Here is a 26,200-nt window from a genome sequence, read left to right as displayed (position 1 = left end):
CGAGCGGCGCTGGCGGCTGTAAGCCCGGGGGGGCCGGGGAGGGAACCCGCCGGAGGGGGAGGCGGGAGAGCGGCGGAGGCCCTCACGATACCCTCACGATACCCTCACGATACCCGGGGGGCGGCGCGGGGGGAAGTGGTGGCGTTGCTCAGTTCTTTCGGTTCCGCAGCCACCGAGTCTCTAGCCCGCCGCTTCCCATTTCTTGTACGTCGCAGCCCTGACAATCTTCGTGTCCCCTCACTGACAGTGCCGGGTACCGGACCGGCCTTTCTCGTGTGTTTTGTTTTGTTGGGGCTCTAGTAACCCTAGCGTTGCTTGCACAAGTTTTACGTAGGGAGCTCGGAGATGTAAGGCATCTAAATTCTTGGAGGTAACCTAAAATCTTGATTCTTACCCAGCTTTATAGCTCGGCCTGCAAAGTCTGTGGGCATCACACGTGACTGGCCTTTCCAAAATTTAAGTTTTTCCCCGATGGAAGCCAACTGAGGAGCAGTAAGTGTAACAAAAACTTGCTGGAAGAGTGTAGGCACTCACCATTTGGCTCTTTGTAGTGTCAAGGACAGTGGAGAGCTTAAGCTAAAACTATGTCAGTGTGTGCTACGTCTACTGCATGACCTAATGATTACCTAAAACTTTGAAGATTGGAAATTCAGCAAATATTCATATTAAGCAATAGAGAGCCTAAAAACTTCACACAGGGGCTCACGCTAAGGCTCAGTATAACTTGTTACAAAGATCTCCTTCTTGGTTGTATCTTTCTGTTTCTTTCTATTCTAGATAAACATCTGATGAAAGAAGATGATAGAAAGACAGTTGTAAGTATTTGTGTTTTGTTCAGAAAACTCTAAAACGTGCAACCTCTTATTATACTCTAATCTGAGCATGTGTATACTGGCCGCCGTTCGACGTGGCTGTTGTGCGGCGTGCTGTCCGGGCGGTGCGTCCCTCACTGGGTCTGGCTCAGTGCAGACCCACGCTTCCCTGGTTCTGGAAATTGCACTCAAGTCGTGAGGGGCTGTGCAAGCACACGGTGGTGTGTAGGGACATGTGTCAGTTTGGGGTCAGCGTTGCACGTGTAGCATTGCAGTTGCCCTGTACAGTGAGGATTTGGAGAGCCTGTCCCAGCAAGTGAGAAATCCTACGTGGTGTGTCTACCCATAGGTGAGGCGTCCACAGTCACTGTGAGTGGGCCCAGCCTTATATACTAGAGATTGGCAGCCAGAATAACCAGCACCTTTGTTTTGAGCAGAAAATTTCTGGTTTCACTCTCCTGTTGGATTCCACCCAAAGCCTGACCAGAGCTTTGGGGTGGGGGCAACCAGGGAGCCAAGGGAGTTTCTAACAAGGCCGAATACTTGGGTTCTCAGCCTTCAGCAAGGCTGAGAAAGGAAAGTTGGATACATTGTCTTGGCCTTTCATCCTCACTACTGGTTATATTCTGTCTCAGCTGCACCTTTCACTAGTGAGCTTACATATTTTGGTAATGACCACGTACTAAGTTAGCAGCTTTGGCTCAAGGCCTGTTGTTCAGGCTTCAGTGTATCAATGCTTTAACACTTTTTACATCAGCATGAGCAGGTTGTTCTAACTTAGTACAATAACCTACTAGCACAGTTATCAGTTATAAAATATACAGGATTCATCTACAGGTCAACTCTGGCTTGGGCCTGTTGTCCAAGCCTTAGCACTTCAGCAGCTGTGCGGGGGTACCGGATGGAAAGGCTGCCCCGTGCCTGGGGAAGAGACAGTTGGTATATGTATGTCAGGGACAGAAAAAGTGGTCTGCAGGGAATCACAAAATCCAAACTGACCCCCAGTGTCTTTCTATAAAATAGTCTATTTACATTATAAGGAAACAGTATACTTGATATGGAATGAGTGTATTTTTACATAAGCAGTTTACTACCATGTGATAACATGTTTTTTAAAGGTGATACTGTTTTTCATCAGATATGTATCGAGGGGAACATTGCAAGTGGAAAAACAACATGCCTGGATTATTTTGCACAAACCACCAGCATTGAGGTACTGGATGTACATTTCTTTGTCTTTATTTTACATCACTATAAGCAGTTGCTTGTGTTGACAAAACTGAGCCTTAACTTAGAAGTGTTTGTCCTTCCTTAGGCTAAGGAGAAAGGAGCAGCAGGTTGTGAGCCAGGGCACTTACTGGCACACCTCCAGCTCCTCCAACTATTTATACTGAAATTGTAGAAGAGAAATTTAGATCATATGTGGTAGAGTACTGGATGCAAAAATATCAGTAAGGCCCGTGGGTTAGAGTTTGTACCTCTGCAAAGTAACAGCAGCCCCCGTGGGTTGGGCATGTTTGGGCATGTGTGTTTGCTGTTTCATGTCGCTTAAATCTTAGTTCTGTCTTGTAGTCAGCAAACTAAAGAGAAAGAATTAATCATGTAAAGATACTGATGTCATGTAAGCGAGATCCCAGTACATGGATGGCTTCTTTTAAAAAGTGAAAAATCTGTTAGAATTGTTTCTGGAGATTTTTTTAGACTGGTATGGTATTTGATTTCATATTTCTTAGAACAAGATTGGGGGAAGGGCAGACAATGTATTTTAAACAAAATCAAGATCAGACCTCAGTGAGCAATTACTTTTGTGCACATCAGATATTGATGCTTTTCCTGGCAGACCTGGGAACACATTTGATAAGTCTTAGGATTCCTCACAGAAATGTTGGATTGCCAGATGTTTTTTTTTAATTTAACAGGAATGATCCTTATGGAATAAAAAAGTGTTAACCCAAAGGATAGCAAACTTTAACTTGTATACAGTGCAACATTTTTTAAAAAGCTAGTTAACTTCCCAGGCTTATCAGGTTCTCTTAGGCCTGGCTCTACAGTGCGGTTGGAGTTTTAGATGCTGTTTGAACCAGGTAGGTCTCTTGTGATATCACCTATTCAGAGTAGAGGCTTTTCTGATTAATTTTGTAAAAGTTTTGAATACATTTTTTTTGTTAAATCACAAAAATAAAATGAAAAGTAAGATAGTAGTCTGATCCTCTTTGCCTCTGCTGACAAGTGCTACTCTCTGAGAAATTAATTTGTGAGGGAATGAGCAGGTCATTGAAATGCAATCAGTACTCAGCTAAGCCATTCTTTCCCTTACATGGTATGATTTTGTCTCGAAAAAGGGAAATTATATCCAGGCTTGTTAGGTAATGAATCCAGTGTTTTATTTTCGTGGTTTGAAAACACTAAAAAGATACTGTCTAATGATATTTCTCTATTCTTCAGCAGTGTTCATTATTACCTTCTGTATTACAGGATTCAGTGCTGTTTTTTGAAGAGGGATGAGTATAAATCCTAAATACTCTTGACTTACTGAATGAGTATTCATTAAAAATAGTTGCAGACTTGTAGGGTCAAATTAAGTACTTTGAATCTAAACATATTTAACGTGGAGTAATTCTTTTTAACAAGGTTTTGACAGAACCAGTGAGTAAGTGGAGGAATGTTCGTGGTCACAATATCCTGGTAAGTGGCAGAAATTGTATCTACAACTACAATTACTGTTCTTTTAGAAAGACGTACATGAGGACTTCTTACTAATTAGCAAAACTGTTACAAAAGCGGTCATAATCTCACACAGCAAAAAATAAAGCTCCGTAATGCAAAAGATCTTTTACTGTGATTAAGATGTGCAGGTAATAGAAACATTGCATATAAAATGTGGTTTTGGCAAGGGCTGGGTCTTTTTGTTGGGTGTGAAAGGTAAGCCCTGAGTTGATTCTAAATTCACTTATGCTTATTTCGAAGAAGGGAAGGTCACTCAGAAAGCAAGGGCTTGATGTTGTTTGTCTACTGAAGATAAGGAAAATTCAGTCCTGTGAGGCCTTGAGAGCTTCTCTTGTCTTTTGGGAAGTCAGTGTCTTGCAGCCGTTCCCTGCATGTATGTCCTTTTGTCACAGCGATGCCCAGAGACAGCAGTCAGAGCCCTGACTACATCTGCAGATATGCTTTTGCTGGCATGGTTGAAGTGGTTTCTGATGTCAGTCTTCACTGCTTGTGTGATCACCTCCATTGCAAAAACCTCCCTGCTGCCTGAGATGGGGATCTCTGCTCAAGCTCAGGTGGAATTTGCTGTCAACACGGCAATGTGGATACACCCCAAACCACACGTGCCCAAACATGTGTTTGATACCATTACTGCTACCATAGGTCCTCTGCAAAAGTAAATTCTCCCTACTAGGAGTTGCTGATGCTTTATTTTTTTATTATTAATAAAGGTATGGGGCGTGCTTGTCTGTGTTGCATATCATCACAGCAATCTTTGCACTTCAGAATACTTTCTCATTCTGATCTTGGGCAGGAAGAAAAGGAGGAGATCAGATCTGCAGACTGAAGCCACATTGCTGCCTTAAAGTTTGTGACCTCAGCAAATACACACTGAATGATGTTTTATTTTGAGTCAGATCTTTTCTCTGCTTTGCAGGACAGACTGTTGCTTTTAAGTGTATGTGTGTGTGTAATCGCAGCAGAATGGAAGATGAGAACTACTTTGAGGATCCTTTGGGTAGAACTGTTCTCTGTGTTAAAAGATGCCTTGTCTGAGGCCCAGAACATACTTACTGGAATCATATATGCGTTTCTGGATTCTGCATTTAGGGACTGGGTATACTGAGAGTCTGTCAGTGCCCCAAAACAGAGTAGCAGATAAGGGTTTTTTATTTACTAAATATATTTGAACTGTTTCAAATGAGCTGTGCCTTGGTCCTGACTGTTTCAGGTGCAGAGTAACTAATTCCTGTTGACTTCAGCGAGCATTCCAAATGCCCCACTTAGTGTCTCTTAAAGACCAGGACAGCAATTCTTCCATCTGCATTGTGGAAAGCAAATGATCACTTAATTCTTGTCAGGCGCAGTGTCAGCTGTTTTAGTGCACTTCTTTTAGCAATTCTGTTGTAGTGCAAAAGCTTGCTAAATACCCAACTTCCCTTTTTTTGCTGTTTGACCTAACATAAATGTCTGTCTTGCTTCCATCTCTGACCCCAGGGCTTAATGTACCAAGATGCATCAAGATGGGGGATAACATTACAGACTTACATACAGCTGACAATGTTGGAGCAGCATACCAGACCAATGGTAAGTAAACATTTTTCTTTTAATTTAAAAAAGAATTAGATGCAGTTATGAGTAATAAATATTTTTAACCTTGTATCCAGAAGTTAAGATGCTGTTTGCATTCTTTGTTCCTGCAGTGAGTATGAATTTTTATGGTGCAAAGACACTGTTGAAACACTCAACACGTACTCTGAGCGCGAAACATCTGCCTCCTACCTGCTCAGAACTTTTACTTCCCCAAACTAATACTGCTGATTTGGCACCACCCTTATGAGTTAGACTTGCACAAATCTCTTCATCATCGCACGTCAGTGACTTGTCTGTAATTGGTGTCTTTATAAATTTAGCTATGTCAAATCCTTGGCAAACATTAAGTAATCTTAAAGGTAGTGTCAGTATTTGTTCTACTGCTCCATGCTGTCTGGCACAGATTTAGCCATTACTCCTCGTGTTTATCCAAAATACCACCACTAAAATTTTCTATTCCTTTTTTGAGATGGTCTGCAACATTTTTCTCTTGTAATGTTTTCTTTTTCTATATTGATTCACACATTCCACCTTTTTATCAAGATCTGATAACTTGACAGAGATCACTTCTCTTTCCTACAAACACCTTTTCTTACATTCTGTGCCAAATCTTTCATTCCCTGATCACAAGATCTGATCTTAGGTGGCACGCTTACGTCTTAATGGTTGTTCTTGCATTACATTTTCTGAGTGTGTCAGGGCAAAATTTTGAAAGTATGGCATATGTAGTGATACTGCACATACAAGCTTTTGGAAGAGGTGTTCTTCCAAGGTAATAGAAATCTCAGTCTGTTGCAGAAGAAGTTCATTCAGAAATTCCTGAGGCTTGTCCTGTATTTCAGTCTGAGCTTTGCTGTCATTTGCACTTGAGCCTGGCTGGAGCAATTGTTGCTTCTGTGGTCATTAACGTGCAGCATACCTGGTTGGGAAGAGCTCTGCTAGGGTTGCCTTGCTCTGCAGGGGCCAGAGAGTGTCCAGTGTCTCTCTTCTCCCAAATGAAGCACTGTTTGAGCACATGCAAGACTGGATAAGGCCAGTGCTTTGTCACTTGTAATTATTTCTTTTAAAAGTTCTGTTTTGTTGTTAGAGTTTTTCTGATGTTAGGCCTGTGCTGTTGACACAGTAACACACCTGAAGGTGGCAACAATTCAGGTAGCAATAGTTCCTATTGCTCTGCAAATCCTAAATGGATTGCTGCTTTTTTGTAGCCCTAGTTAGCTTCAGCTGCTCATTGAATGCTTCTGCAGTTACCTTTGAAACTTGCATATGAATAACAATTATGTCAGTGTTCAGTAGTGCAGACCATAAGTAAGATTAGGAGTACTTGTTTTTTGTGGTTCCCACCCTCCCAGTAAATTTATTTATCACAACATCTGGAAGAACAAAAAGTGTTATGAATTTCATAATGTGAAGGACATGATGTGTAAATATGAGCTTGAAAAGAAACAAGCATGCTGAAAAATTCAAACTAAGTCAGTGACTGACAAGTTTTATTTTGTAGATTTCCCCCATAAGAATGATGGAGCGATCGATTCACAGTGCAAAATACATTTTTGTAGAAAATTTGTATCGAAGGTATGGTATATAGTTTTCTAAATTACTTTCTTGGCTTAATTAGATTACAAAAATATATATATAATCGACTGGTGATTTCCTTGGTACTTTTCATTGAAGAAGTCTGTTGGCTCTGTCAGTGGCAGTGTGTGTTGTATGGGATGTGCTGCCCACTGGCAGAATAAAACCTGTAGGATGTGGTCCAGGCAAGAGCCTTTTCCAGAAGTGCTCTTGTGTAATTAGAGCATGTTATTATTTAGAACACCATCTATTTAAGTTATCTGCTCTCCAGCTGAATACAAAGTCTTGTTTAAATCAAAGCAAACGCATACTGAGCAGGTAGAAAACCAGGAGGACATAAAGCATGCCAGTGTAGGAGGCAGAGTGCTGGACAGTGTTGTCCAGCCTAGCAGCAGGAATTGGCATTCCTTGGAAGCAGGAACTCGAGTGACAAGCAGGAACTTGTGTCATCTGCTGTTGCTTACAATCAGGATTCATAGGATCAGAACAGACTGCAAACCTTGGTAGGCTAGTGAGGAAAGAAACAACAAGAGCTGTTTGTCTCTAAATGTCGCTTTCTGAATCGGGTCCCTGCCCCCAGGTGTGCTGAGGCTGGAGGCAGAGCAGTCAGCCCGAACCTGGGTCTTTGTTCTGGGGGATCTGGCCTGAAACAGAAGCAGCATTTATTACCTGGCTGATGTGTAACTCGCCCCTCCCATAATAACTGAAATAGCGCAGTAATCGGCACTGATTTGGGTGGGTTTGTTTTGTTTTTTGTTTAGAATGCTGACCTGTTGAGAAGTGTTTGTAACAGATTGTTGTTCTGCTGGATTTCTCAGTGGTCTTAAGGGAAAAAAACAGTTTCTTGCCCCTGTCTGCAGGGAGAATGGCTGCATGCCACAAGATGGCATCCGTGCTACACGAGCTCCTAGTCTGTTACTGGAACTGCTTTGAAAGTTGAGAGAGACACAGTAAGATGGGAGGCAAACAGAAAGACGTTATTTATCCCTGTCTGTATACAATACAAATGTACTGGAATGTCTTTCTCATTTTTAATTACTGATTTTTTATTTTTTTTTATTGTAGACAAACTGCTTTTGTCCCAAAGACTGAGAACTTTGTTGCTATGAGGCTAATTCTGTTTGTGTCAACTCTATGTATTAATTTTGTAATAACATTTTTAAGGGCATCTAAGATGTTTTGTGCCTTCAGCTCTTTTTAATGGTGGATGGAAGGCATTTGCTTTGTTTTGTTCCAGCAAGCTAGAAGCCAGCTGGTGCTACCAATAGCAAACCAAATTATGATATAAGGGTGTATAAAAGGATTGTAAATCGAACAAAAATTTCGACTACATGAGAATAGCCATTTTGAGTCACATGAAAAAAAGAAAGTAAATCTGTGCTCCCTCATATCCTGACTCCAGTGGTGGCCAAAAGTACTTTAAAAGAGAGTATCCTCTTAAGAACAGGGTAAGCATGTATGATAATTTCTGATTATATCCAGTAACTTACAGTTCGGGGACTTTCTTATTCAGCAGTGATTTTTCCGTAGTAACCCACACGGAATTTATTTTCCATGAACCTGTCCAGGTTCCCCCCAAGCTCCTGTAAACCTTTAGTTTCCAGGAGGTCCTGTGGCAAGCAGTTCTATAGCTTTGCTCCATGTTTTTTGATCACTGCCCTATCCTATGTGTCATAGTTCTTTAAAGACCATCTAGCCTTGTCTCAAAAACTAATACTTCTGTGTACAGGAAGGAAAACAGGATACAAAAAACCCCAGGATGATAATGGGAGTATGGAGATAGTGATAATAGAAACAGTCCATTTCAGAGTTCTGAAAGCATGTGAAGTTTCATGCTAGGAGAAAATATTGTACTGTAGAGGCAGTACCCCTGTGACTTAGAGCCCATATTAGGGGGTAGGGAAAGTCATCTTAGGAACTGCAGGCTTGTTCATCTGCCTCAGTATTTAGCACAGCTTCAGAACAAATGACAGAAGGAGAGAATAATTCAAGCTTTGGACAAAAATGTGTCAGCCACCAACAACACAGCATGTTAGACTTATCTGGTAATTGTGTTTTGTAATGTCCTCCTCCACCTGAACAAAGGCATTCTTACCAGTCTGAACCAAAGTTACATATTTGTGAAGGAGGTCTGGGGAGACTTCCATGAGTGGTTATTCATTAAGTGCAGAAGCTGGTGTTGTAATGTGATGGGAAATCCCATTGAAGTGAGATATGGAAAGGGGATGTGTCAGCCTGGAAGGGAGTTACTCATGTTGGTTCACCCTTTGGATTGATGCTCTGGTACACAGGGTGAGAGTATGCTAATAAATTCTATCATTCAATTGAACTGACAACAAATTTCAACTTTAAAATGAAAGATTGTGAGTCAAAAAGCAGAATCTATATTTATTTGTAGATAAATAAAAATTGGTCACAAAATAATGCTAGTATTGAGTAGTCCAGAGAAGAGTTAATGTAACTCTTGGAACTATCTGGCAAAGGGCTTTCAGGAGAGGGGGATGGAAATATTGGTGCTTTCGTACACAGCTTTTATGAGACCTTTTTTAACATTACTTTTTACACTTCTAACTGCTCATTCACGATCTATGAACGAAAACTGAAACAGATAGGAAGCTGAGATACTGGCATGATCAAAAGAATGGAAAGCCTGTTTAAAGAGGCAAAACCAGCTTGACATACTTGTATAGAAAAGTTGTAAGAATACACTCGTCACCTATGGGCACAGTGGGTGCAAACACAAAATGTGAGTTACTGAAATCGCAGGACTATAGTAACAAAAGAATAATTAGATACAAAAATGCTGTGGATAAACTAAAGGCTAAAAATGAGAAGATGGTGTCTGAAGCATCAGGGGAACAAAGAGAAAATAGAAACTTTACACTTGATACTTTTATGTAGAAGGATAATAGTGCCCTGTGGCAGGGGAAAGGCCTTATAACTTAAAACAATTGCTTCCCATGCTGTGGGTTTTTTTATTCAGCTGCTCCATGAAAATTTTAAAAACCATTCTGTGACTAAACGGACTTTGCAAAGGAAAATTCGTTTGTATCCTCCAGAGGCTTTTTCTTTCCTTGTTACTATTTCCTAGAAGGAATCTCCTGTCTCTGTAGGGGAGTGGTCCTAATTCTTGTGTAGGTTAGTCAGCATGCAAAAATCATGGAGAAAACAGGAGAGGTTGCCCATTGCAGGAAGTGAATTACACCTGTCTGGAAGACAAAACTGACCTGGCATATCTTTAAATTTTGCTGAAAATAAAAATGTTATCAAAAACACCCCTCAAGCTATTCAACAGGTATCGTCAGCAAAGGGATTGTTAAATAGCTATATGGAAGGCATTTTCCCATTAAAAGTATGTAAAAATGAATTAGAAGTTTTTTATTCAACGTAAGACTTGGACTGAATGGGGTAAGCATGCTGCAAAGAGCAGAGGTTATTTTCTGCTTTCTTTTCTGTAAAAGAAGGTATTGCTTAGGGTCCCAGTCTTAAAAGAGGGAGAAGAATCTCTTGTTATCTCTAGTCTACACAAGCTCTTCTCCTTTAGGAGAATAATTAGTTTAAGCAGGGGATAAAGAGCTGTGGGAACATCAGGAATACCAGCTCTTCTTTGATCCAGTGTCACTCAGTATTTGTGTTTTGGCTTTGCAGGCTTTTTCCCAGAGAGAGAACTAGAGTAAGATTTACGAGGATGGGGAAGGCTTAAATTGTGAGCAATTGCTGTGAGCTTCTCTGGCATGCAGAGATATGCATGAATGTCCAAGTTCTTACTGTGATTGCACATCTGAGTTAATCATTGAAAGACATGCTTACGTTAGGTATAAAACTGTAGAATATAAAATGCGTGCACGTGAGTATGCGTGATATGTCACAGGGTAAGCACTAGCAATTCACTTTGTTCCATTTGAATTCATAGTTATTTATGATACAAAGCTTACCCCATTCATGTTTAACTTTTGCACTAAAAGCTTTACTTGATACAAGTCAAATGTCAGCAAACTTTGGAAATGAAAATGCCCTTTTGTGCCTTTTACATTACCTGCATCTTTATGGATCTTGAGCCTGATGGAGAATCCTCACAGGATTATCCAGGGGACTCCGCTGACACAGGGAAGGCAAAGGCATGTTGTCTGCAGGGCAGGTCAATGCAGATTTGACCTGGATGTAGCTGTCTTCTAGGGTAAGAATAGTGGGGCTTTTTCTTATTTCTAATTCCTTATGATCTTCCTGTTTTTCCCCGTGTATCTTGGAGAAAAGTAGCACAATCAGTATTTGGCTTATGTATATGCCTGCTACCCAGAAACATATATGATTGAAGAATAGCAGCGAATTGTGTTATCCCATTTCTTGGGTGCTTTGAGCGGCAAGATATTCAGCTGGATGGCAGATAAAGAAGAGAGGTGGTACGAATACGAGTTTTGCTTGCTTGCATACTTAAGCGGATATATCTTTCTGGATTATCTTTACTCCATTTTGCCAGTGGTCAAAGCACGTTGCCAGGGGAATGGCTTAGAAACCTGGAATCTTTCTTCAGCGCTATTTAAAATCTTGCAATTGGTCTCAGTCATTCAGCTGGAGAGGACAGGAGCCTCTCAACCCCATGTCTTTTTTATTTTTCTATTGCAGATGCTTTTAGGAAAGCATGCATAATATGTGTTACTCTCACCAGTTTTGAAGATGGAATAATGTAAAACTAGTAATATTTGACTATTTAGGAATATGGCAATGAGTGAAAATTCCGATACTAGTAAAAGCATAGCATGTGATTCTTAACATGTCTTTTTTCATGAGTTGTTTGATATCCTATTATTCTTACTGACATAACTTTGGGACAGTTGCTGCCAATATTGTCTGTGTTCTCTGACTACAGGGTTTATATTAAGCATGTTGAATATTTCAGTACTCTTTCCATAAATACTTCTTACAGTGGGAGTAAATTTTATTTCCACTGTGTTGTTGTTTTTCACTGCTCTTTACTATGACTTTTGTAATGAATTGCTGCTTCGTAAATCAAGCCTTTCTGGTGACACGCACTGCAGTACTTCAGATATATTTGAAGTGATCCTGATATTAAGAACTTGAACAATAAATACCATTGACACTAATTTGTTGTTGTATAAATGTTGATGTGGTCAAGTTTTTTCTTAGTCACCAAGTAACTATTTTTTAACTGTAGTGGGAAAAATAATTAATGTAACTGTTAATGTAGCTGTTAATAATAGAAACTTTGTGTTAGTATTGTATAAACAATGCTTTATGAGGCCTCCATTTTGGGTGGGTGTAATATTGGTGGTTTTTTAATTTCACATGTGCTAGAGTAAATTGGGAGTAATTCTAGTCAGGTGAAAAAAAAAAAAAGTTTAGAACTGATCTGTGCATGCTGTTCAGTGAGTGAGTGATGACTTTTATGTTTTATTCAGTGGAAAAATGCCAGAGGTGGATTATGTTGTCCTAACTGAATGGTTTGACTGGATCCAGAACAACACTGATGTTTCGGTTGATTTGATAGGTAAAATTTTGATGGGATCTGGAGGGGGGTGTTTGTGGGTGGGTTTCCTTACTGGAGGGAAAAAAAAAAAATCTTGTTTCTTGGGTCATATATAATCACATTATTCAGTATAATAGTGGTTGCAATGTGTAGCATCAGACAGCATGAATTTGTGGATGGTTCATGGACTGGTTAACGGTAACGCCAAAGGGGAGGTTCGGTGGCGGTACTCAGGTCGCATTCTTTCCTTCTGTAGTCTGTGAAGTAAATTTCTTCTTTGCTTTTAAAGCTTGAACATAACTATTGTAATTTTTGTTATGACAGTTTATCTGCAGACTTCTCCTGAAGTTTGTTATGAGAGGTTAAAGAGAAGATGCAGAGAAGAGGAGAAGATCATTCCTCTGGTAAGGAGTTCCTTCAATATATGTGGCTACAATGAGTTTTGAAAACATAATGATTCCAATCTAAATACTAAAATCACATTCTGAGTGTATTGCCAAAATGTGGTGCAGCTGTTTCCATTGCAGACTAAAACTTCACTATTTAATTTTGATTTGTTTTAAAGAAATGATCTATCATGCCCACTGACTTGTCTAAGTGTTAGTTCTAGTAATCAGTGCACTATAGGTGACTGTTTAGGTGAAGTATTAATCAACTGCTAATGTTCTCGAAGATGTAAAAAGGCAATTGCTTCTGTATCATTAAACAGCATAAAAGCACAAATACCTGTGTGTGCAGGTGCTGAATATTTATGTGGGCACTTTCTGTTGTCTGCTATTGCCAAGATGTGTATGCATGAAAAGTGTCTGCTTGTCTCTGAAAAGAAGCAACTGCTTGAAAATTGTTAGTGTGGGAATCTGCTTAAAAATAAGCTGTAATAATGGAATGATCACTTTCTGTGTCACAGTTTATAGAATGGCCCTTCATTAAACACATTTTTGCCTAAAGAAAGCCTAACCATAAATAAATGTAGTTGCAGAAGACGTACCATGTACTACAAGGTGTCTTTAGCGTTGGGTAGTTCAGAAGAAGCAATTGTCAGTTGAAGACATATGCAAAAAGCTAAATTTTAGGCCATGTGAAATTTTGCCTTGGAGAATAAATTCTTACCATAATGAAGAGACATTGTGTTACGTTCCAGCTCTACTGAGGGGTGGGGGGGAGCAATTATGAATGAAAAATGTGGTCTCCATGGAAAAAAACCTAATAGTTGATGACAGGCAGGAGTGCTTTTAGAGGAAATGGAGTCAGTTAGGAGAAAATGAGCTGGGAATTTTAGGAAAATGTATTGACACAAAAAGTGCCTTCAATACATTTTCTCTGCAGTCTTGCCCTTTTTGTCCTTATTTCTCTGTTAACATTTTTCCCTGTAAAATCTTGAGCCACATTATACCTGTGGGAGAGAAACATGGCTCTTGATCTTAAAAGGAGCTGAAAGCCCTGTGCTCCTGTAAGCTGTGTCTTTGACATTCTTCATGGAGTAAAACCTTATACTGGGAATTAGTTTTTCTCAGAAACCTTCTGATGCTTTTCATTTTTGTTAGTGGAAATATCCGATGTTGGCTTTTATATGTAGCTTTAACTACTTACCAGGTGTATAAAAATTGCAATGTGTATTCCATCCCTGGGCATAGGTGTTATTTGAATGCCTCTTTCCTAGGAATATTTAGAAGCTATTCACCAGCTCTACGAAGATTGGCTCATTAAACATACACTGTCTGAAGTTTCCTGCCCAGTGCTTGTGAGTATCATTTTAGTCATAACCAATTAAGCATATGGAGGATTGTACTTTTCAGGTATTAAGGGTGTTATTTAGTGGCAAAAGTAAATAAATCTGCTTTTATAATAACCTTTGGAGAAGGAAAACTCCAGAAAAATGTTTGCAGCTATCCACTGTGTATAGCATAAAAAGTGTGGTCTTCCATCTCTTGGGTGGAATTTGAGGGTCTGTTCACCATGATTGTTTGCAGGATCTGACATGCAGCTTTTCAATGAATGCCAAATTCTGAACAGAAAGCTAATGGGACAGATCTGTATGAGTATATCGATTTGCCTTCAGTGGTAGTCCTGTTCTATTTTGCTCAAAAGCAACCACGTTTTATGGTGTCAGTTATTTCTAATGTTCATGTTCTTCTTTTCAAGGTTATTGGAGCTGACCATGACATGCAGAAAATGATAGAAAAGTATGAAGAAAACCGGGACCAAATACTAAACCCATACAATATGCAACACCATTTATAGAAGTCTGCGGTTATTGTATTGTAAAAAACATGTTAATGCAGTCTGATTTGGGGGCGATTTTGAGTATTTTTAGTATTTCTAAATATAATGGTTTTGCTTTTGAATTATGCTTTGTAGAATGTTGTGGACTTACTGCTGTGAAATGTTGAGATACAAGTCATAAACAGAATATAAGCCAATTCCCTTTCATGTTTTTAGGTTCTCTGTCAGCTTTACTGTGTCAGTTCTATTCAGCTAAAATAGGACTATTTCTCCCATTTCCCACTTCACTGCTGCTTCCTATAAGAAAGTTCTTTTTTTTTTTTTTTTCCCCAAGACAACCCTATTTTTGTAATTTGAAAGAAATAGTTCCACACAAGAGGCGGAATGTCCTTTTTTATCATTAGAGGAAGCAAATGAAGTGCATCAAGTCAAAATAGCTTTGTTAAATAGGTCTTTTCAAGTTGAAACGGGGAGTCATACTCTAATCCTACCTACACTAGTGCAGTTTCATTGGATTCAGCAAGTCTCTTCTGCTTTACATGAAATCACAATATAGCTGTAGTTCTGAAGGTAACTATGCACTAGTAAAGTCCCACTGAATTCAGTGGCAAAAAAAGAATAATAGTGCCCGTAAGTGATTGTAGAAGGGCTCTGAGTCTTTTTATTAAGCTAGGTTTTTAAAATGGCTTATTTCTCTGTGGTGTTCCTGAGATCACTGGCCCTGCTATGGCTGAGTTAAGGACTAGTAAAAATACAGGGTGCACAGAACTGTATTTGTTGTTCCTTTCAAATAGTTATTAAAAACCCTAGAATTAATTGATTTCTTAAGTATTCTGGATTCTTCAGTTGTAGGGGGTTTATAAAGAAAAATACAGATGGTCTTTGGGTTTTTATCTTGATTAGTTTATTATGACTTACAGGTACTTACAGGAGAAAATAGTGGGGGTTTCGTTCTCGCACTTGTTAGCTAAAGTGTTGAGATGCCCTTAATTTCTGCTTTATGCTCTGAGTGTTGTCTTCAAGATAATCTTTTTAGTGCAGCAGTTCTGACTGTTTTCACATTACTTTTTCTGTTTAATTTGAGGGGAATGATTCCTGAAGTACAGTGTATATATATATATATTTTTTTTTTCCTGTACTGTTTTTGCTTGATTTAATTGGAGCATGCAAAGTTAACAGTGCTTTAAAATACATTTATATTAATGTAGTTGAGCGTCTGCCATAGCTTTGTAGTGAATGCTCCTAAAAATGGTTAACATCCAAGACTTCAGTTAGTATTTGATCACTTATTACGGACATTTGTCTGTAACTTGTTGGAGGATATAAATGTCCACTTACTTGGCTTTTCCATGTTCCACGTAATTTTGAACAGTATTTGATATTACTTTTTGGAGATCACTTCACTGCTTTTATTTGTAGTTTTGAGGTAGCTGGTTTTGTGGTGTGCCTAAAAATCATTGCATTGAAATGCCAGCACCATTTTCCAAGTCAAGAAATGCAGTTAATTTCTTGTAATTTCCATCTCGTGGGATTTTTTTGTGTGTTTTCCAAATCAGTAGAACTTAATAATGGTCAGTGCACTGAGAGAGCATTTCCTAGTGAAGTACTGAATTCCTATACTAAAGCTTGTGAACCCAGTATTGCCATTCTACTGTTCTGCTGTAAATCTTCAGAATTCTAGCTTAAAAATAAGATTTTTGAGTGTTAAGTAATTATGTTACTTATTGAAGCTTTTTTGTAGGGGGATAGTAGTTATTCTTAAAACCTTCTGTTAAACTTTAAATTTTTTTTTTCTCCTGTAAGAGACCAAAAGAACGTTTTCTTTGAAAATAGTTCTAGAAACTTGAAGTTCAGTCATCTGCAGTTTGTTCTTAATTCTAATTTTATTATGGGTTGTAGAAGCCAAGGATGTATATTTTGCACACGGTCCAGAATATATCACTTAGTTTTTCTGTACAGAGAATCATAACAGTGCTAAGAATCTCACTGTGACCTTTCAGCTTTTGAAAGAAATTTATGCTTTTTCGTCAGATTTCCCCCCCTTTAATATATCAAAACAGTAGTTTGGATGGAAGTTATTGATATTCATAACTAATGGAATATAAAGGAATAATTTATATAACTTATTTATTAAAAATCACAGATGCGGTGGTTATAGAGAGCATGTTTATTTTATGTTTTGGTATCTTTTAAATTTTATGTATAGATTTTAATGTACAGGAGGGTTGGGGTATTTAATGAATACTGGGAACAAAACCAAACAGGTTGCATGTAATGTGTCAGAAATGTAAAATGTTTAGTTTGCTATAGATGTGTAGGTAAAAATACGGCAGTAATCATAAATAGCTCTTTATAAGCCTGGAATTTATTTGCTTTTGTTTCTTGAGATCTCTCAATTGATGAGGGGAGGGAAAAAAGGGCGGTCAGCATTAGTCTGATACGTATTTTCTTTTATGACTGTCTAAGGAGCAATAATTGAGTAGCAAGTTCCAAAATACCATAGGCATTACTCTTGTTTCTTAGGCAGACTGAACTTCAGTACCAGTGGAATGGATAATAAAAAGTTGCTACTTCTCTTGGCTTTTAAGATGTGGTCTATAAGTTGGATGTAGCCAATACTTGTAGACTGAGCCATACAAAGCTGGTTTTGCATATGTTTCGGCTGTTCTGGAGTATATTGTAGGAATACAAGAGATGAGTAAAACTTGTGGGTATTAATTACTTTTGTCACAATGAGTTCTACATCTAAACTGCAGTATGTGTGAAAAGTGATTGCCTTCTGTATTGCCTTTTCTTTATTACATACTTAATCTGAATAGATGATTTCTTCTCCACGCAAGTCCTGGTCAAGGTGTCTTGGCAAATCTGGGAGCATCGTATAAATTGATCTGAAGTAAGATAGACATTCAATAGTTGCGTTATCTTAGCCTGGCCTTCTGTGTACTTTTCTTCTAGCATGGGAAGCATGTTTAGTAGATCTCCCCTGTTTGATTAAACATTTCAGAAGTGACTGTCCAAAACAGTAAATCTTAAGAAACCTTGAAAATTGTTTTCACCAGTTTAATTAGCACACAAAACTACTGCCAACACGGGAAATAATCCATCATCTCTCTTCAGTGCACTTCCTCCTGCAGAACCTGTAGGAAGTGCTGGGTATTCTGCCACCAGTTGCTATTAGAAGATTCATACACAAAGCTCTCGTCTCTCTCCTGAATAATGGTTCTTCTAGCATGTTACTGTCCTTGAAGATTCCAGTCCTTCCTGTAGTGTAAACTTTGTGGATTTCTAAAGCAGGATAGTCAGGTGAGAATTACAGTGGGTTGTTTGGTTTTTTTTGTTCCCCAGCATTGGAGGGGGCTGACAAAGTTGTGAGCTTTTTTTTGAAAATGAAGATTAGTTTCAGAACAAAAACTAGCGGTCAATTAATTTCTACATAAGAGAAATGTATTATTCTGTCTAGTCCAGATCAATTTTTTAATTGATCATTTATCATTTTTTTTTAAGAGGCTGGCATGTGATCATTATTTGTACTGTATCAGGATCAGAGCACCAATTTTTTAAGTGTTGTGTACAGAGGTTCGATAAGGAGAGTGACAGAATGGAGGAGCTGTTCGTTACCTGTCTGTTGAATACATACTACTTGCCTGTTTTTATGCCAGAAAGCTTTGATTTGAATCCTCTGCTCCACCCTAGAGCCCTCTGCCTGCTGATAGTGATACATTCCTCCCTCTCATACAGCACAAAAAGTATTGAGCTGTTAGAACTTCCACTGTGAGTATGCTGCTCTGCAGATGACACTATATTCCATCCCAATCCTAGTATCAGTTTTTTACTGTAATGCTGTGAAAAGGAGCCTTGTGGGGTTTAATCAGCTGTCTCAGAGAGCTGTGCCAATTAACTGCCAATGGGCAGGACCTTTAGCTGTGGTGGTGAGTTACTGGTGGTTATTCTCCCAGTGTTTGTACCAGTAAGGTAAAAAATGATAAAGCAGTGTTGCAGAAATTGTTTTTGTGTGGTGAGAGAGTTCTGAATGATAATCTTCATCAGTGCTTTGCAAGGCCTTGCCAGACCCTCTCAGGTGTGCTTTCTTTGTGTCTCAGGGAATTGTTTTTAAGATCATCATCTATAATTCTGAAGCAAATTGTAATTTTGTTTATTCATTTATGTTTGCATGCTTTCTAGTTGTGTGGTTTTTGTTGTTTTTTTTTGTCTTCACACTGAAATTTGGTTTTTATTCTTGGCTTTAAAAACAAGGTTTGTTCTAAAACCAAGCTATGTCTGTTGAGCGCCTTAACTCCAGACAGGGCAAGGGTGTATGTGTGATACGAATGTTAAGGGGGGGAAAACGACTATTGTAAGAGACCCAGTGGGGAGAGGTTGTGTGAGTGAGTATCACCCAGCCACCAGGTCTGCTGCCTGAGCCTGTGTCTACAGTGATCAAAAGAAAATTTCTCTAAGCCAAGGCTTGGGAGAGCTGAGCCATTTGGAGTGGTTGTGTGTAGCATATAAATTTGGGAATAGAATTGGCCTCATGTCTCTCTGATGGAAAGACATCCAATCAGTCACTAAATCCCCATTCAATTCACAGACAATCAGGACCAGCTGTAGCACAATTAAAGTTGACAGCTCACCAGAGGATAAGCACAGATTTTACAAACACAAACCACCTTCCTTTAGAAAGGGGCCCAGGCACCCCTCTTGCTGGCTAGCAGTGCTTGCTTGAGTGGTTGCTCTAATTTAAGTCAATTAGTCAAGGAGAGGGGCAGTGGTTATTACCAACAAGGACATGAGGGCACTGGCAGATGGGGTCAGAAATCCTACATTCCCTTTTGTCTGTCTCTCAGGTCTGACTGTACTCACAACTAGGATTTTAAACTGAATTCCACCTTACTTATGTGGAAGCAGTTGCACAAAGGACTGCTGCCTAAGGCCTATTAAATATGACTTCTCTTATTTCAGCTGTTTTTCAAATCCGATCTCTTCACAAGCATCTTTAACTGTAAAGCAGTTGTCTTGAATCCCTGGAAATTTGCAAATACAAAAGTAGTTTACTCAAAACCCTACCATTTGTACAAGAAGAGAAGTATTCTTGCAGCAGTAACAAACTCAGATGAAAATACCTAGAAGAGTTAAAGTGCGCAGAAGCTCTCCCTGCAAAGGCAGACATGACACTTTACCAGTCCTGGCCAATCTGCCGTAACGAGGAGGTTCTTCCTTAATGCAGGTGCTCAAAATAATAACAAAAAGGAGATTCTCAGAACATGGCATTTTATATTTAATAAATTTTGTGCAATTCAGCTGTTTGTTTGGTGGGCATTGTTCATCATTATGATCTCCAACAGTGTTCCTGTGACTTGGAGCTGTGGACAGTGGTGCACTGTTAGCACATTGGGGCTATGCTTCCTTTCTTCTGAAAGACCCTCTGTGTATTTTGCTTCCCCCATGTGAGCTTGTTCTTAAGCTCCTTGACAGGGAAGATGCTGCTTCAAAACTCTGCTCAAACGGGTGAAGATCTATGTCTCCTGTATGCCAGGTACCATAAAGATGGAAGCAATTGTGCACAGGCCCATCAGGGGAAGTTAGTAAAGATTTAAGAGTGTTTCTCACAGTAAATGTTAACAGAAGAAGTTTAATGAAGGTCAGCTGTATGGCATTAATGGAGTCAGATTCCCCAAATGGTGTCTTTCAAGTGCTAGTCTTTAGTTTCTTTTTGTATTGTTTTTTCATGTGTAAGCTGCTGCTCTTAAATACTTTTCCTTGCATGGCTACAGTTAAGATAAAAAGGGGATGTTAGGTATATGAATTAGTACTGGTAATAATCTAAATACTTAGGAGACATCATCATTTGTGATGAGATGGGGTTTTTACAGTTTTATATTAGCATTCCCAAATAACTGACACGAGATTTAAAACACATAACTTTAATAACCCCCACAGGGGGAAAATATAGCTTATAAATGGTTAGGCAGGACAGGTAAGTACTTGAAAGAAGAGCAAGGAGGTTGTGGGGGTTTGACCCAGGCAGCAGCTAAGCACCTACACAGCTCCTCTTCCCCCCAGCAGGATAGGGGAGAACAGGAAGAGCAAAATCAAGACAGTTTTGGGGTTGAGATAGAGGTTTAGTAACTGAAGAAAAGAGGGAGAAAAAAGCCAAGTGATGCAATGGCAGTAACTCACCACCTCCCACAAGCAGACCAATGCCCAGCCAGTCTTTGAGCAATGGTCACTTTGGTAGACAAAAACCTCTACGTTCTGCTACGTGTTTTATTGCTGAGCATGATGTTACATGGTAGGATACAGCCCTTTGGTCATTTCAGCTGTCCCAGCTGTGTTCTCTCACAGTTACTCACTGGAGAGTGGTACATACAGTTAAAAAAAGAAAGCTGTGACATTGTGCAGGCACTCCTCAGCAACAGCCAGAACACTGGTGTACTACAAACAATTTTAGCCACAAATTCCAAACACACCGCCCCCCAGGGGCTGCTAAGAAAGTTACCTCACTCCTAGTCAGACTCAGTACAGAAGTATTAATTTGTGTATGCATGTTCGTGATGTGTTTGTCCCAACCCCACCTAAAGCTGAAGGCAGTCATGTCACTTGCTGTTAGCTTGGTCAAAGTCTTATTCCTCCTGCACCGCTGGAATCAGGTGATGACAGGACTTTAGTTGTTCAAGAAGCAGATCTTTATATTTTAGCTCCTGAGGTTTTTCTAGTGTAATCCATGTGCTCCTCTTTGAGTTTTGGGGAGATGAAAGTCAATAATAAGCAATTTGCACTAAATTTATTTCAGCTAATATTTTAACTGTACATGAAACAACAAAACATTCTTAGCATTGAAGTGCTACTGGAAGAGCTACTTGAAGCAGTATTAAACTGTCTTTCGAGGTAACAAGTATATGACGAAGCATTGAAGATTGTGCTGAAATAAAGCACCAGTGACTATGTGCTTTTCTAAATTTAATTAAATGTTGTGTATGACAGGTTCTCAATGCTGGGACTCCAGCTTACTGCTGACCTGATCTAACAATACTGCTCCCTTTCCTTCTCAGCACACTGCTTTCCACACAGCACTCTGTCCTACATGATATCCCTTATCCCGGCTCTAATGCTCACCAGGACCCTTCTCTGATCTGATTTTTTTTCCTACCTGTAAGGAGGCAGAGAATGGCAGTTTCTTCCCTCCATTTCAGTAGTGAGAGGAAGAGGCCTACAGAAAAGTCCAGTGAACCTGAGCTGGTGCAGGGTTAAGTGGCAGGAACAGGGTCTCCCTCTTCTGGCAGCAGTGAATGATTACAATGCTCAGTGCTTCTCTTGAAATTTGTGGCGATAGCCATAAAAAATTTTGTTAACAAGTGGAGACAGGTGTAAAACCTGTAATACAGGTTATCACCTCTATAAAACCCAGGGTGTTCACAGCTCTGTTTTCTTCTTTAAACCTAAAGGAATGTTATCAAACTTCCAAAACTTATTTTCAGCTGTAAACAGGAGCAAGATTAGTTCAGAGCACAGCTTCATAGGAATGTAATGACTTAACAGAAGTACACTCCAGTATAGCATTTGTAAACTTATAAAGTTGGGTCTTCCAGTTTAGAAACATTTACCTGTTTTTATCATTGTACAGCATGCTATACTCAGAGTACACCAGGAATAGGTATATAAAACAAAAAAAAAAACCCAAAACCAACTCAACTGAGGAAACCTGTCTGGCATTAAGTACAGCCAGAAGGAGGAACCTGACTAATTAATTAAATGGATTTAAATTTATGGAAGTTGCTTATGCTTTAGAAAGGTGACCATACAGGTTTCAGTGCCAAAGGTTCCAGATGAGAAGGGGCCATTAAGAATTTGCTCAACTACATCCCAGTTTTTTGCTGTCCAAAAGCAGTGGGCTTTTTGGTTTTGGCTTTTTTTAAAAACTTCTGTCAAAGCTAATCATCTCCTTGAAAAGATGATCAAGGCCACAAGTGAAAGGAAGAAATTCAGGCATAGTATAAATAAAGCACTGGTAGAATCAAGTGTGATGGCATATCATTCCTTCATCAGTTTTGTCAATAATGACATAAGGCTCCTGAATTTCATTTACTTTTGGATTATAGTCCTCCAGATTTACTTCACTGGATTCGGGAGAGTCACGTTCAGGCTGCAAGAAGTTCCTCCTGCCCTGTGCACTGGTCCTTCTTATGCATGAAGACCGAACATGAATACTTTGTGGTGGGATGTAGGTGAGGTTAGGAGGCTCTCTGACATGTCTGAAGCCCTCAGAAGCTGTATGTGCATCAAGAGTACCCATTAACAGTCTCTTGCTATCAGAACCAGCTGTGGGATCCTCCATGTTCCCAGTAGTACAGCACAGATCTGAAGATGGCTCAGTATGTACAGCTGCTCTGTTCTGCATCTGAGCGTTAGTCAGATGTGTGTGTTTTATTTTGGAATGATTAAATTCTCTGACATGCCTGTCACTTGTACTTGCATATGATACTGACTCAGGTTGGCCAGTTTCCTCTACAGGATACATAAGGTCTTCCTGAATGTCCTTGATTTGGAGTTTTGTGAAGGTTAAAGACAGCTCACAAACTTCCTCTTCCCTAGGGCCACTGCAGTTTTGGACAGATGCAATGTCCTTGTATGGCAGAGACTTCAGCTCATTGGGTTCATCTGCAGGGTCTGAGTCTGTGCAATTTATGGCATCGTTAATTTCTGCTTCAATTGATTCTTCGGGGACTTCTTGAGCTTTGTACTCCAAAGTGTCTTTGCCATCACAAGAACCGTCAGCAAATATTGCGAAGGCTGGCGGACCACTTGCTCCTGGTGAGAGTGGCACAGGCCTCATCTCATTTGCAGTTGACTCTGCAGCGACTGCCAAAACACATTCTTCACTTAAACTGGCTCTTGGCTTTTTTTCAAAAGCTTTTGGAGGAAGATTCTCACTGAAAATAGGTGTTTGTCTTATGACAATGTCACTATATTTGATCAAGAAGTCCTCACTGTCTGAGCATTTGCCCGGAAAATGTACGGTGTTAATGACTTGCCTTTGGTGTTCCTGAAGCCTGTTAGTGGATTGAGTAACTGCTAACTGAGGCATGTCATCTTTGATCTTCAGATTCCCAGCAGTTTCAAAGGATATATCACTGTTAGCTGAAGACTTCTGTTGAGTAGCAAGGCACAAAGATGTCTCACTGTTCCCTTTATTTTCTAGATTTTCAGTGTCTTCTCTCTGGGGTGTCTGATCCTCTTTGTCTTTATCTCCATGATGCCAGTGTATTTGTGTTCTTTTCTGTAGAGTCTTCTCCAAATTGCCATGTTTTTCTTCATTTGTCATTTCGAGGATGGTTTCACACTCCATTCTTGCCAGGAATATTTCAAATGCAGTCTGCTTTGTTTCCTCATTGTTTCTCTTTTTGACAAGTGAAAACTCTGTTGCTGTTGTTGCAATGTAACCTATTTTCTCCAGTACTGTTTTTACAATGTCATCTGGGAGCACAGATTGAATATAGTAGACAAAATTACCGGTGAATGTCTGAAACAGAATGCAACATTGAAAAAAAAATATGAACGCTGGGGGGCGGGGTGGAGGGAAGCAGGAAAGACTTCCTAAAAATCAGAAGTACTTCAGAAATTACTTAAGTTTCTAAAAAAACCTATGTTCCTAAAAGTGTGAATTTTGAATCAAAGTGCATGAGGCTTTTCTATCAGCATTATTTTGTCAGCCTCTCAAGCATTATAGCTTTGCATATTAATTTCTGTGAAGTTATGCCAGTTTAAGCCTGCTGAGAATAGTGGCTAACAACATCAATACTCAAAAAGGAGAAGAGTAAGAAAAACACTTTAGTCACAGTATAAAAACTCAGCAATAAGTCTTATGTGATCTACTGAAGAACAGCAGTATTTTTAAAACAAAGATTCATAGAATAAATCACTGAGGTCTAATATTTTCCTAAAGAAACAGACATGATGCACTCACCATTATCTCTATTTCTTAACTGGTGACAAGACTAACATTTTTTTTTTCTATGGTTCAGACTCCTGTTCTGTTGTAACTCTACTACCCCTGAATTAAGTTGACATTTCTCTGAAAGCACCTTTCTGAAGGGAAACTATTCTAGCAGAAATACTGCCCAAACACGCTCTCTTTGCACAAGCTGTCTGTGAAACGTGACTTGAATAAATGCTGCTTCTTTGGCCCAATTAAAAAAAATGTTCAACATTTGCTTGGTTTTGGAGCTACCCCAGGCATAAGGCCTATTTTGTAAACTGCAAGTGGTTTTTGTTTTTTGTCTGAAACGTTATGAGAGACTATACTGACCTAATCATGACCAACTCCAGGCAAGTCAGAACAGAATGGAGGTAGAAGTGTAAAGTCCAGACTCCCAGAATCAGGGTGCCTTATTTTTAGGCTGCCCAGCTTGAGACTGCCTTACCTACTTCCTAAGGCTGAAACCTAAGCATTGGTCCCACAAGCACAAGCTTGAGGGAGAGGAAAACGGATCCCCAAAAAAGCCATTAACCTAAAGGATCATAGCATAATGTAGCACTGAGCCTCAGTCCATTCTCAGATAAAGTTGTCAACAGTGCCTTTCACTCCCCAGCTTCTGTTCCTTCCAGGGGGGAAATAAGTAGCAGGCACTGCAGGGGACAATGACATCAGAGCAGGTGAGAGGCAGGAAATATGTGAAGCATTATTCTGCATATAATTCTTTTATCAAACCTCCATGTACACAAGATACTGGTTCTCCAACTTGTGCCTTGCTGTAGAATTATTTCAGGCCTTCCGCAAGCTGTCTAGCACTTTGGATTACTCACAGTGGTCTTCAAAATTTGATTTTAATGCTTAGGATTCTTGTCTTATGAAAAGCTGAGCCTACTAACTGTAGACCTGAATAGCTTACGCTTTGTCCTGTTTTAGGGAGATGAATGAGGAGAATAGGAAACTACAGCTGTTTGAGAATCTGCAGACAAGACTTAAGGGCAAGAAGAAGGAAAGAAATGGCTTTTCCTCCCCAGCACCTGTTGCTGTAGGAAGGGAAATGATTGGATTTTGGGTGTTCAGGGATGTTGTTTAAATACAAGTACATTTTGCATGTATTCAAGATTGCTGTCTCTTCTGGGCAATGACATGTTCAGTGTGCTAGAGATGAGGGGGTAACCTTGACCACCTTGCTGCAAAAAGCAGCATTTCCTCTTCTGAAGGGGGGTTTCCTACCCACTTCACCAGCTGCAGCCACTAGAGCTAGGATTGGAGGTAGAATCATCAGACCAGAGAGACACTGCCCACCTGGCCTTTGGCATCAAACTGTTAGTAAAAGTGATAACTAATGCTAAAATCCATCCCCTCTCTATAGGTAAATTAAGGTTAAAACTCGAAGTAATGAGAGTCTAAGCTTCTCATTGTACCTTTTTATTTCTCTACCGTCTCACAATAACCAAGGGTCTCTATTTCCAAATCCCTGAACTGCTCAGCGCTCCTGGGAAGGCCTCTGAGAGCCCGTCCTCGGCGAGGACGAGGCCAACGAACACCTGCAACCGCTCCCGGGCATCCCATATCTATTCAAAATCGGCTCCTAAACGCTGCCTGTAACTCCCCGGGCCGCGGGTGCCGCTGCCGGGCCTCCCACGTCACAGGCCCGGGAGAGAGGCCTCGAAACCCCGCAGCCTCCAGGCCCCGCGGCCGGCTGCGCCCCCCGCCCGGGCGCCGCAGCGCTTCCCTACCTTCAGCGACCTGATCTCCTTCCGCCACGGGGAGAGGAGCAGGTTGACGCAGAGCAGCTCCAGCACCTCCAGCGCCTTGAGCCTGTCTCTTTGCAAGTGT

General features: G+C 39.9%; 2 protein-coding genes and 2 long non-coding RNA genes across 4 annotated transcripts in view; 2 read left to right on the top strand and 2 right to left on the bottom strand.

The window, feature by feature from the left end:
• The first annotated feature begins 6 nt into the window (after positions 1-6).
• TK2 (thymidine kinase 2, mitochondrial) lies at positions 7-14,999 on the top strand. Its single transcript, XM_026856511.1, has 10 exons — positions 7-18; positions 778-815; positions 1,951-2,025; positions 3,444-3,497; positions 5,016-5,105; positions 6,613-6,686; positions 12,104-12,192; positions 12,496-12,575; positions 13,832-13,912; positions 14,314-14,999. The coding sequence occupies exons 2-10, from the start codon at positions 789-791 to the stop codon at positions 14,410-14,412; spliced, it is 669 nt and encodes a 222-aa protein (XP_026712312.1). The 5' UTR covers positions 7-18; positions 778-788; the 3' UTR covers positions 14,413-14,999.
• LOC113484254 lies at positions 6,702-11,518 on the top strand. The gene is made up of 2 exons (XR_003399193.1): positions 6,702-7,636; positions 10,335-11,518. It is a non-coding gene; the product is annotated as an uncharacterized LOC113484254 (long non-coding RNA).
• A 164-nt stretch (positions 15,000-15,163) lies between the features above and the next one.
• On the bottom strand, positions 15,164-21,653 carry LOC113484252. Its single transcript, XR_003399192.1, has 2 exons — positions 21,542-21,653; positions 15,164-21,123 (listed from the first exon to the last, which is right to left on the bottom strand). It is a non-coding gene; the product is annotated as an uncharacterized LOC113484252 (long non-coding RNA).
• A 652-nt stretch (positions 21,654-22,305) lies between these two features.
• LOC113484524 overlaps positions 22,306-26,200 on the bottom strand; it is a 4,401-nt gene continuing 506 nt past the window's right edge. The window contains exons 2-3 of the mRNA XM_026856941.1: positions 26,101-26,188; positions 22,306-23,911 (exon numbers count right to left, since the gene is read on the bottom strand). Of these exons, the coding sequence (XP_026712742.1) occupies positions 22,406-23,911; positions 26,101-26,188 (1,594 nt within the window). The 3' untranslated portion in view covers positions 22,306-22,405. The remainder of the gene's footprint in view (positions 23,912-26,100; positions 26,189-26,200) is intronic.

This window comes from Athene cunicularia (assembly GCF_003259725.1).
Source record: "Athene cunicularia isolate RWA chromosome 11 unlocalized genomic scaffold, athCun1 chr11_part1, whole genome shotgun sequence".
NCBI classification, from domain to species: domain Eukaryota; kingdom Metazoa; phylum Chordata; class Aves; order Strigiformes; family Strigidae; genus Athene; species Athene cunicularia.
Note: the sequence above shows the minus strand (reverse complement) of the source record. Positions and strands in the feature narration are given on the sequence as shown.

What these genes read in the sequence shown, in the direction of transcription:
- TK2 (XM_026856511.1), top strand. Translation starts at nt 789, where the DNA reads ATGAAAGAAGATGATAGAAAGACAGTT. An exon ending in TTCGTGGTCACAATATCCTG is followed by an intron (nt 3,498 to 5,015) that starts GTAAGTGGCAGA and finishes CTCTGACCCCAG; the next exon opens with GGCTTAATGTACCAAGATGC. An exon ending in TGTTTCGGTTGATTTGATAG is followed by an intron (nt 12,193 to 12,495) that starts GTAAAATTTTGA and finishes TTGTTATGACAG; the next exon opens with TTTATCTGCAGACTTCTCCT.